The 12,744-nt window shown below is 41.6% G+C and overlaps 1 protein-coding gene across 9 annotated transcripts in view; it reads left to right on the top strand.

Annotated features, from left to right (window-relative positions):
• DST (dystonin) overlaps positions 1-12,744 on the top strand; it is a 783,726-nt gene that overhangs the window by 406,878 nt on the left and 364,104 nt on the right. For all 9 annotated transcript variants that reach the window (XM_082250079.1, XM_082250078.1, XM_082250081.1 and 6 more), the window contains 4 exons: positions 8,331-8,443; positions 8,529-8,635; positions 12,222-12,341; positions 12,454-12,549. In XM_082250079.1, coding sequence (XP_082106205.1) covers positions 8,331-8,443; positions 8,529-8,635; positions 12,222-12,341; positions 12,454-12,549 — 436 coding nt within the window. The remainder of the gene's footprint in view (positions 1-8,330; positions 8,444-8,528; positions 8,636-12,221; positions 12,342-12,453; positions 12,550-12,744) is intronic.

Raw genomic sequence — 12,744 nt, 5'->3', positions numbered from 1 at the left:
ACATTAAGCATCATTGTGATTCCAAATTCCAATTTATTTTTTTTTTTTTGAAAATTTGGGATCACTATACAAACAACAATACTTTGAATGAATCAAATATTACATACGAGGATTGATACAATTCAACATCATGTACATCAAAATATCTCAATATAACCACAGACAAGATTTTATATTACTTTTAATTAATAATTTATCTATCCTCTTCTTTATTTAAAATTTTCACAAAATATCTCATCCTGAATCTTAACATCCCATTTTATATTTTTTATAAAATCAACCCTACCCAATAAGACCCCCCACCCCCTATAAAAAAAAAAAAACATACAGTGACTGACGGTAGTGGACCACATCTTCTTTAACTTCCCTAACTCTACCTTATCCACCTATCAGAAGTAATTTCCCCTCTTCTGAAGTTATAAAAAGATCCCAAATGTTCCATATTTTTTTGTATTGATCTCGCTTAAGTTGTGAAGATAATATCAAATCTTCCATCTTATTAATATTCTCTACCTTCCTTATCCAGTCTGATAATAAGGGGGCTTGCATTTTCTTCCAATATTTAGGAATACATGCCTTTGCCGCATTTAACAGATATAGGACGATGGACCTCTCAATTCCTCATGGACCTCAAAATTCCAATTTACCGTACATCAGTACACACTGGAATCTTCTATTCATCTCTTCTTATTTTCTCATTCCATTTCTAAAATCGTCACTTTTCACTTTTACCAATATACAAATAAAAAGAGAATATTTAAATATTTTATTTGATTAAAGCACCCATTAATAAATGTGAACAGATCACTGAATAAATACATGTTCTAGGAGTATGGTGAAGGCCAAGTTACCCAGATAAAATAATCATTCTTTTACTTTACCTAGTCAGTATACTAATACTATCTCTTCAGTTGGTTTATGATGTTTATTGATTCTATCACAGCAGTTCTGCTATGAGAATGACAAATTTTACTGAGCCTGATTTACCGAAGTGTGAATTTTAGGTGATGTGCAGTGAAAAGAATGGTATTCACTTCCCAACAGTTCATGCATGCATTTACCACAGTTAAAATGTCCACAGAGAATTTAAGTATAAACCTTGCATAATTGTTCTAACTGTTCTTTTGTGTGTTTGGGCAAAATAAAAACATAGATAGTACCTCTCTGGAATACATGCACATTTCCCTTTGCTTTATTCATTTAAAATTCTCTAAGTTCTGAAAAAAAACTGGTTGATCAGCCAGAGATCCAGTGTGCTCCTGACTATCTGAGCTGATAACATAGTGGGTTAGATTTACTATAGAGGTATAATTTGTCACTGAAACTGGCCATACATGAATTGAAATGCGGCCATTTCAGCAAGGACCGGCCGAATCTCAATCTATGTATGGGCTAGCTGGCTGTTCACAAGTTGATCTACTGATCGAATTGTGTACAACAAGCCTTTTTGGGTTTTCCCTAAACAATCAGTGCCCCTGGCTATAGCCGGCAACGTTGATCATTATATTTTGCCAGCAGGGATGGCCCCACTGCTGGCAGAACACAATTGCCCCATGGGAAGGACTCTACCATCAGCATCAAGTGTGCCAATATAAAGAAAACAAAAAAGGAGAGGGGATAATGTCCAAATGAATAGTCCCAATATTAAGTGCAGAGATGTGAATCCACGTGCAAAATAACTTTCTTCCAGTGACACCAGGGAAAAGTGTAGGAAGGGGACACCCTTGTGCTCAGGTATAACAAGCAGCTTACCGAAATTCCGTGGCTGCTCAGTTTAATGAGACAGCCTCTCCCAGCTAGTAGTAAACCAGTAGGTCAACCGATATCACTGGGATCCCAGACATAAACGTCCACACGCCCCCCAACGAAGCCGGCTGTTTATCCATATGCTGATCTGGAGACTTGCGGGACGCCGCGGTTAGATCCATGACCGGCACATACTACATGCCTGTTTTTGTCTTTTAAATTGTAAGTAGTTTTTTTAATAAATTTACCTATTGGTTTACGGGATTACGCTATGGGCCTCTGTTTCTTTCTACATATGGCTTTACGTTCAATGGAGTATATGAGAAGTTCCAAGTGTGCCACATATTAATGTGATCGGTTTAACAACACACCGGAAACGGCTTTCGGCTTTTGGAGTCTTTCGAAGCACCTGAGCTTGATATCGGTTGACCTACTGGTTTACTACTAGCTGGGAGAGGCTGTCTCATTAAACTGAGCAGCCACGGAATTTCGGTAAGCTGCTTGTTATACCTGAGCACAAGGGTGTCCCCTTCCTACACTTTTCCCTGGTGTCACTGGAAGAAAGTTATTTTGCACGTGGATTCACATCTCTGCACTTAATATTGGGACTATTCATTTGGACATTATCCCCTCTCCTTTTTTGTTTTCTTTATATGAGCTTTTCAGCTATATAATTGTATACTGATTTCAGCGCTGCACTTTTTGGTTTTTATTGTATTTTTTGAATCACTGTTAGTTGATTTTGTGCCAGCTGCTCACTATTGTTCTTAATCATTTGGTTTTCTGTCACATCTAGCGCGGAAATTTTTCTTCTATTTATATTACAAGTGTGCCAATAAAAACAGGCATTTTTATGTATTTGTAGCGAAGATAAAACATGGGAAAATATGCATGCTTTGCTGAGATGTAACAGTTACACCTTTAGCAAATGTATCTATAATATGCAGCAACAGAAAATTTGGCTATGAAAATACTGCAATAACATTTTTTTTATCATAAAAATAAAATATGACCATGTTTATTAAATATGTAAAGATTTGCCAAGTAAAATGTATAAACCATTAAAAAGGATTAATGGCAGTTTTAATGTAATCTGAAAGGTGTCCTCATAGCAATTGTATGTAGTCAACGGTGTCATTTTATTTAAGTATTTTATATTATTTACTAGACATTAAGCCCGTTAAATTAACGGGCGCTAGAACATATGTGGTCAAACATTTGTAAAATCAGACTTGTTCCAGTTAAGCGAGAGCCTCTGTCAGCTTTGCGTCCCTGTTGCCCTAGCAACGTCGGGGACATGCGCAGAGCTGACTGAACTGCTCTCGCTTATCTCGTTCTTTTTTTTCTAACAACGCGAGAGCCGCATGACGTAGCCAGCTCTGCGCATAGCGTCCCTGTTGCCCTAGCAACATCGGGGACACGTGCAGAGCTGACCGAGCGGCTCGCCCGCCGCCACTTGTAACGGCCGCTGCCGCTTAGCAGTAAGTCCACGCGAGCGCGCACCCGCTGCGTGCCCGCGCTCACCTGCCGCTTCAACAGTTTCGCCCGGTGTTCTATCAGATTTCCCTACCCCATCAGATTTCCCTACCTACGTCATTTCCGGTTGAGATCAGCTGTGGATTCCTCATGCAGCAGCTTGTAGCCGCCTCACACTTCCTATTGGGCATGCGCAGAATAGGTAGGGAATTATGATAGCATCGTAAGGGGTCAGAAAAAAGTCCTAGTGTGCATGCGCCGGCGCATGCGCACCAACGGGTCGGGCAGCGGGATCTCTGATAACAAACATCCATCCCATCTCCATGGCACACACTGCGCTGACCCGACAATGAGACAGTGGGCGAGCGCGCGTGGGTAGGGAATAGGATTGTCCCATTGTCGACTCGGCGCAGTGTGTGCCATGGAGATCGGATGTATGTTTGTTATAAGAGATGCTGCTGCCCGATCCGTTGGTGCGCATGTGCCCGCTCATGCGCAGTTAGGACTTGTGCCTCAGCCCTTACGATGTTATCAAAATTCCCCTAAATATACCTATTCTGCGCATGCCCAATAGGACGTGTGACAAGGCTGGTGCATGACGAACCTGCACCGGAAATGACGTAGGTAGGGAAATCTGATGGGGTAGGGTTTTCTGACAGAACAGTATCCCCACTGGCTAACCTGTGTTCTGTCAGAAAACCCTACCCCATCAGATTTCCGCTGCATGTTCGTCATGCACCAGCTGTAGCCGCGTCACACGTCTTACTGCGCATGCGCAGAATAGGTCGGGAATTTTGATAACATTGTAAGGGCTGAGGCACACCTCCATTTAGTTGGGTTTTGCCTTTACTTTCGCTTTAGACACTTTTTCTGGCCATTCTGTCTTTTAACCATTAGACGGCGCTCTGTACACCACTAACTATATGTCACCAGTGGGGCGCTCTGTTCCTGGGTGAAGATGACCTCCAGCCAGCAGAGAGCGCTCCATATACACCCACACGCTCTGTGTTCTTCGGCCGTTGTTAGGGAAATCTGATGGGGTAGGGTTTTCTGACAGAACACCAGTTAGCCAGTGGGGATACGCTTAATGTAGAGGAGTGTGTGCTGTCACAGGCTCCAGCCTGTGGAACGCATCTTCTCCCGTGGTTGGCCGATGGTGATACGCATATCCTGAATGAGAGACCAGGCGGGACGTGCTGACTCTTCCTTACGTGATGACTAAGTACCTCCGCCCACTCTCGCGTGATTGGTCTTTGCCAACGAAGCACCTCTGCCCACTCTCGTGTGATTGGTCTTGGCCATCATTAGCACTTGCAGACACGCCCCCTCCCCTCATACACCGCAGTTCTTCTGTCCGAAGTCTCTGCGCTCCAAGTCCCAACGGCTGTCCGTGGGGCACATGCGCAGTAGCGCAATCCCAAGGACACAGGGACTGGACGCAGAGACACTTGGACTTTATTATATTAGATTCATTTTAAATTATTGGAGTAAAGGCTTGAGCTCATTCATCTTAAAATCTGGAAGCTGAACATGAAATGTTGTCTGTGAATGTTCTCATTTATCCAGGGTCATTCTTTATCTAGTGGTAGTTTGTCTCATTCAACTGGTCATGTTCTTTTTCACAGCTTACTAAGCCACTTCCCTCTACTCCTAGAGTTTCAGTAACATAGCCCAGCATTTATAATCACACCTTAGGATACCCAAACACAAGCAAAGTAAAATGGTATATGCAGTGCAGTGAGTAATTCAAAGACTTGTACAAGGATACAAAACAACCTGTCAACAAATGAATGATCTAACAAAGGAGGGCAAATTCTATAGGCCAAGACTCAAGGGTCTTGCTACACCTTAAGAAAAAGAGGCATTCTTTCAAGGACAGTGAGTTGCACATTTTGATTAGAAAGGAACTGGTTTTATAAGGTGTGAAAGAGGTCATCTATGTCAAAATGAAACAATCATCCATCGCTGAATAGGGGTGGGGTCTTTCATCACCATCTTTCTTCCACATATAATGATGTTTTAACCCCTCTAACCTGGCTAGTTGACAACATTTTACACCTTTAGCTATGCAAGTCAAAAAACTAGCACTTATTCAGGCTTCCTAACACCAAAAATTGGGTTTTGTAACTAGAAGATAGCACCACAACTTTCACACCTTCCATCTAGAATCAACATTTACACATTCCATGGTAACTGGATTAAAGAGGTTTTAAACCTTTTTTTCCCCTCCTAAAAACAAAGCGGCCCTAATCATCCTCCTCTTGGGTCCCCTGCCAGTGCTCCTGGCTCTTCCTCTTCTTGGCATGCCACCATAGCCGCTTCACATCATGGCATACCTGAGTTCTGCTGCTTGTATCCAAAGACATAGACATAATGGCTTGGCCCTGACCCAGGATTTGACTGACAGCAGAGGGAGCCAACAGCTTCCACTGCTCTCAGCCTGTTAGTGCGGATAGAAGAGAGAGAGAGCCGCTACAGATGGGCACAGTGATAGATCAAGTGAGGGCTCAGATAAGTATATGGGGGGGGGGGGTGAGAGGGCATACTGCTATCTACACAATTTTTGCTGTAATGCAAGGAATGGGCAGCCACAAACCTTCTGGGGTCCCCCGTCAGCATTCTACACTTCTCCTCTTTTTGCTATGGAGCACACGTGTGGGCATGTTCCCAAGTTGAGCTGTTTGTGTCCATATACACACACATAGCATGGGCCAACCTTGCCCCCCCTTCTCTTCACAGGATTTGATTGATAGCAAATGCTAATGACTCCTGCTGCTGCTTCTGTGTCCTGTGAGAACAGAGCGAGAGACCAGTGCCGCTGCAGATGGGCACAGCGCTGGATTTAGAGAGCTCAGGTAAGTATAGGGGCAGAGAGGGGTTGGTATAACATCTGGAACATGTTTTCCCTAATTCAGGGAACGCATTAGGGTAAAAAGTGTTCTGCCTTTACAACCACTTAAAGGTATCCTAAGGTGTGAATATAAGTGCTGGGTGTACTCTATCTTCCTGACACTCTGGGAACTGAAGAAGGAGCTTTGTAAGCTATGAACATCTTCAACAATACAGAACAACTCCAACTGAATGTGACAAGCTACTACTAGATATACACCTGAAAAGCTTGTTTTTGGTTTTTAAATTAGATTTTTGTGTTACTAGACAGCTTAAGTACGTTTAAAGTGAATCAAACATGGCATTAGATTACAATTTTAGAGCAGATTTTTATATACATGAAGATAGCAGTTTTCCAACACTCCAAGTCAGAGCATTGTGCAACCTTTGTAAATCTGAGCTTTTGTTAGAATAGCTGTATAGAATCAGAACACGGAACATTTCTCTTTATATGGACACTGCATATATTTAAATAGTTGCATCCATGCTTAATTTAGTATTACTCTTTAAAATATTCTAGGCATTGGCAGACTCAGTATAAGCATGTTATCCATCATGGTGAATTGATTATGTTACAGAGTGCAGGATTTTTCAGGTCTCTTTCCTATATTGTTCCAAACTAAATATTCCTTTAGCTGAACAACAGTCTAAACATATTTCTATAGGATTGTTTTTATACTTTTAAATATAGCCAGCCAACCCTTAGCAAATGTTTCCATAATCTGAGAGCCAAGTTCAAAATGTTTGGAGCAAGTAACAATTTAGCTTTGATCTGATTTAAAACCTGGCTTCCTCTACTCTACTGCTATGGGTTGCCCATATGGAAAGTTTTGAGTTTGAGTACTTAAGGATTGATATCTTGGTAGCCAGGTGACATTTACTGCTATCTATGCCCCACTAGGAATATTCATCTTCTCTATTTGTCCTTGTGGCCATAGTTTCCGGTAGAGAAATTGATGGGAAATCCAAAATGTTAGAATTGTCACAGAAACAGAAAGTGAGGAGAAATCTTCCAATGGAGACACCTGTTGTGGTAGCAATTGACTGAATGGGGATATTCCTCTACTTTGGAGAATCCCTGCATTTCTCTAATAGGAAGTAAAGTGAAATTCTTCCCAATGGGACACAAAGAACCAAAAAAAAAAAAAAAAAAAACCTCAGTAACAATCTTCCTCCTCTAATGCCCCCCACCCCACCACCCTTAAACTTCTGGTGAGGCACAGGTTAAAAGAACTTAGGAGCTGTCATGGTCACTCACCAAGAGCGCCCAACTATGCCTGCTCTTCCTGCCCAGCTTCTCCATTCATAGAATCCTACTACAGCTTTTATGAATGAAGCACAATCATTGAGTGGAATGGGTGGACCTTTCAATCATCCACCTGATTTTCAGTCATAGATCCTGTTTTAATCATAGAAGCTGTAGTACGGCTTCTAGAATAGATGAGCTTGGTAGGCATAATCAGGCACTCTTAGGGTGTTTTCACACTTGGTGCGATTGCCTGGTCTGAACCCAAGTTTGATTGCTCCCCCCTCCCCCTGCACCCGATGGACTGTGTTCACATTTGATTTTTGTATCTGAACCGCTGTACACTTGTGTCATCAAGCTGCAGCCGGCACGTACTCATGTTGCTTGGCAACCGCTGTAAACCAGAAGGTGTCAAAATGGATAGAATTGCTTGCTTTGGTACGATTGCGTTCTCATCAGAAGCGAACCGTACTGGAGTTCACATGAACCGTACCCCAGACCACCCTTTTTAAGTGGACTCGGGTACGGTTCACAGGTGCGCACCCGAGTTCAAAGACAGTGTTCACATCAAAAAGAACCGAATTCTAAAGTCAATCAAACCCGGGTGCGTACCAAAAGTGCTAGTGTGAAAACACCCTTAATAAGCGCCTGTGACGGCTACTTAGTTCATATACCTCCCACACCAGATTACAGGGATGGGGAGAGGGACATTGGAGAAGGAAGGAAGATTACTACTGAACTAAGCACAAGGGACAGATCGCACTGAAGGTAATTTCCTTTGTGCTTATGTTGTTATTTATTTATTTTTTTCCTTCTTAGGTAACCTTAGGCTTTAACCTTGCTGATGTCCAGAAGATAAATCATATTGTCACAAGAAGGAAGCAATGACAATTTTAAAACTGTTAACATTACTAAAACCTTGATTGATCTATGTATTTATAAATTTGTGTTTTTTTTTTTTTTTTTTATCCAGGCCGGACCTGATTGACATGGATACTGTTGCTGTTCAAAGCAACATTACAAATTTAGAAAATGCTTTTTATGTAGCAGAAAAATTGGGCGTCACAAGACTTCTGGATCCTGAAGGTAAATTCATATCTTATAGAAAGTATGAATGAGCAGAATCGGGACTACAATAGTACATGTAATTTATTTTCTTTTATTTTTTTAGATGTAGATGTTTCTTCCCCCGATGAGAAGTCAGTGATTACATATGTCTCCTCAATGTATGATGTTTTTCCCAAGACACCAGAAGGTGGGGAAGGAATTAGTGTAAATGTAAGTAACACAAGTTTCATACACTGAGCAAATAAAACACTGAGATGAAAACACCAGAGTTAAATGGCAAACCTCAATATATATGACCAGGGCACAGGATATGTCCTGACTCAATTCCCCCAGCCACACAGGATATTTTCTGACTCAATTCATCCAGCCATACATTTGAGGTAGATGGGGGACTCCTGTTGCTCTGTCATTGTATTCTGACTCAATTCCCCCAGCCACACAGGATATGTTCTGACTCGATTCATCCAGCCACACATTTGAGGTAGATGGGGGACTCCTGTCGCTCTATCATTGTATTCTGACAGCGGGAGACTTTCTCACCATCCCAATATACTTATCAGTACTGCAGGCTATAGAAAAGGCCATCGGTAGATCGATTTCTGTACAACCACAGTGCGCATACAGTACATAGATCAGTGGCATAGTGTTGGCAGGGCAGCAGATGCGGTCGTCCCAGCCACATCATTAAGGGGTGCTTGATGACAGACAGTGGGCTCATGCTGGATTGCGACAGCAGGGCGAGCACAGGAGAATTGCAGAGCACTGTGTGTTGCAGCCAGCAGCAGCAGCTGCCTGTGTGCTCTCTCTAGTAGCGGGAAAGGCAGGGGAGGCTCTGATGCCACTGTGGGGGGGGGGGGGGCAGAAGGCTAGGAACTGTGACTCTCCAATGGCCACAGGGCTCTGAGCTAAGAGAGTCTCTCTGTCACAGCTCACAGCCCAGAACCAACACTGAGAGGCCACCCCCACCTGCACGAATGGTAGAGGAGAGGGGGAGCTGGCTCTGCTCCTCCTCCTGCCCTCTCCTACTGTGTCTGCCCCCCCACACTCCCTGGCAGTGTTGTGCCTCAGAGAAGGGGAAGTGTGCAGGGGAAGTTTGAAGCCCAGCAGCCAGAAGTGGAAAGGTGCTCTAATGTAAGAGGGACTCTGATGTAAGGGGAACTCTGCAGATTTCTTTCTTTTTTTCTGTCTTACTCATGATAAATAAGCACGAGCGATTCATATGAAACGCGTCAACCAGTTCCTGTGTTTTCCTTTTGTCTGGCATGGGACAATAAAGGACTCTTCATATTTTGACTTCACTGCAGTGTGCCACCAGTTTATTTTTCTTCATTTGCTTCTTCAGTGGTGACTCATGGTAAGCACCTTCAGTGGTCAGCAATTTATTGATTGCCTGAGCGGTGTACAGACTGTGGTTGGATTGCTCTCTCTTTCTTTCTCTCGCTCTCTCTTTCTCTTTCTTTCCCTCACTCTTTTTCTTTCTCTTTCTCGCTCTCTCTTTCTCTCTTTCTCTCTCTTTCTTTCCCTCTCTCGCTCTTTCTTTCTTGACTGGCTGCTCTGCTGTGATAATTTATTAAAGGCTACAGTCCTCTCCATGCACAGTCCACGGGTTAGGGTGCACAAATTACTTGCCTTGTCCCGAGCGCTGACAACTCACACAATGCCACTGGCATAGATCAAAATTCAGCCGGTCCCTGACAAATTTCAATCCATTCATGGACAGCTTTAGAAAAAGCTAAGATTACGTGTATATAGTGTTTTTCTGTGTTGCATCAATGCGCAGAAGGCAACAAATCATAAATTCTTTAGGCTCATCAGAAGTTTAGAAGTTTCCTGGTTATCAGAGAAGCTAAACAGAGGCCTAACATAGATAGATCCATTTATAAATAAAATAAAAAATGTTTCAAGTAAATTGCATATTAAGTTTACAGTGGTTCTTTACATTCTTTGGAGAGTTCATGTTTAATTAAACTTGAGTATATTATTGGCCTAGTTCTGAAGTAAAGCTAGAAGATGTTAGAAATAGTTTTTAAGCATTTTTCTACACCTTTATACAGCAGAATGGCAGCCCTTTTTTTACCCAGTGCAGTTAATATATGGCACTAGATAAATTGTTATCATTGGACGACTTGACATGCAGAAACACTGTAGCAAGCCGATCCAAATGGCTGGATACCATGTGATTGCTGTGATTAGCAATCACATCAACCACATGATCCCTCTCCTTTCCCTTACAACACAGAGGGATCAAGCACTTGTGAATGGGGACAGAATGAATGGATCAGCAGCTGCAGACATGCTGTCTCCATGTAACCTGTATATTAACCCTTTCACTTATCTTATCATGCTCATCTAACATTAACTCCTTCATCTCCAGCCTGCCACTGTATGTGACCAGTAAATTAACCCCTAGTGCAACATTCTCAAGCTCCATGTTTAACCCCCTCAGTATCAGCATGTGTCTTCATTTCCAAAAAATTGTGGCAGAAAATGAGAACACCTTAGGGTGTCTACTGTCCAAAAACGGTCATTTGGGGAGTTTTCACTATTCAGGCATTTCTATTTTAACAGAAAGTAAGGAAAAACTGTTTTATCAAAATGTTTGGTCTTTTTTTTTAAAAAAACTTGCAGTTATTGAACACAAAGATAATCTAAAATGTATTAAAGTACAGTGTTGCGTGAAGGAGTATTTGTCAGTCAAACTCTCACATCGCTAAAAACTGAAAATTGGTCTGATAATGAAAGACTTTTACAGGCTGGTATTCAAGTGGTTCTCCATGATTAAGCCCTGGGGGTGGGGTGAAACATGTTGGAGTTGTGGTCTGGATGAATCGAGCTGAGACTGCTTTTACTTGCTTACCACTCGAGCTGTATGAAGTGTGCAGTGGTCGGGCTGCCTTTTTTCTGTTTTGCGTTATGCATTGGTTCTGGATGGACCTTTCTTTAGCCTGCACCCTCACTGGTCAGCGGCATCCAACTAACTGGACTTTGACAGCCTGAGCGGGGACCCTCAAGCATTTATCATAGATCACAAGTGGCTAAAGGTGTTAAGCCCAAAACTTGGGCTTTGTCTCTACTAGCATTGCACATCTAGACTTTGCAATATTTGCCCACTCTTCTTTGCAGAACTGCTCAAGTTCAGTTAAATTTTATTTTGACCATTTGTGGACTGAGGTCTTCAAGTCATTCCACAGATTTTCAATGGGATTTAATTCTGGGCTCTGACTAGGCCATGCAAGGACATTTACTTTTTTTCTCTTTCAAGCACTGTGTGCTCATTTTTGCTGTATGCTTTGGGTCATTGTCATGTTGAAAGGTAAACCTTCTTCCTTATGACAACTTTCTGGCAGAGGACAGCAGATTTTCCTCAAGAACTTGATGATATTTTGCCCCATCCATTTTTCTTCTATCCTGACAAATGCTCCAGCCTCTGCTGTAGAGAAACACCCCCACGGCAGAATATTACCACCTCCATGCTTTACTGTAGGAATGGAGTTATTTGGATGTTGAGCTGTATTAGATTTCTGCCAGACATATAGTTTGGTGTTCAATTTTAGTCTCATCTGACCACCTTAAATATACCTTGAAGATTCTGAGGCCACATGGAAAAAGGAGTTATGGTCAGATGAGACTAAAATTGAATTATTATACATTGAATTGAATACATTATTATGTAACTATATTACAAAGTAACTATTACAAAGTAACTATATCACAAAGTTGAATTACAGTTATTGTTGATATTGAGTTACACTGTTTTATTACATGTGAAATGTATTCATTCTTTTTTTTTCTCCAGGATGTTGAAGTAAAATGGATAGAATATCAGAATATGGTGAATTACCTCATCCAATGGATAAGGCACCATGTAGCATTAATGTCTGAGAGGAATTTTCCAAACACTGTTGTGGAACTAAAGGTAAGGCTTTTTTTGTGTTATACACAGTATATTACATTTTACCTACTGACATGTAAAATGTTTTTGTGGGATGCATTTTCTTTTGATCTGAATATTCGTTTTACATCTACAGGCACTTTATTACCAGTATTTACAATTTAAAGAGAAAGACATCCCACCAAAAGAAAGTGAAAAATCTAAGATCAAGCATCTGTACACAATGTTAGAAGTAAGTATGATAAGTTGTGTTGATGATGAGTTGTGTTTTGAAATAAGTGAAAGACATATGTTTACTTTACTAAAGGCAGATTAGTAAATGTGGTGAAGTTTCACTTTGTAAAGAATACACAATCACATGTTAGAAAAAAAAAAATCATGTGCTTTGCTTGCACATAATTGGATGGTGAAAGTAAGCAGAGCTTCA

This window comes from Pelophylax lessonae, assembly GCF_965119305.1.
Source record: "Pelophylax lessonae genome assembly, chromosome: 3".
NCBI classification, from domain to species: domain Eukaryota; kingdom Metazoa; phylum Chordata; class Amphibia; order Anura; family Ranidae; genus Pelophylax; species Pelophylax lessonae.
The sequence above is the reverse complement of the archived record's forward strand: the minus strand, read 5'-3'. Positions and strand labels throughout refer to the sequence as shown.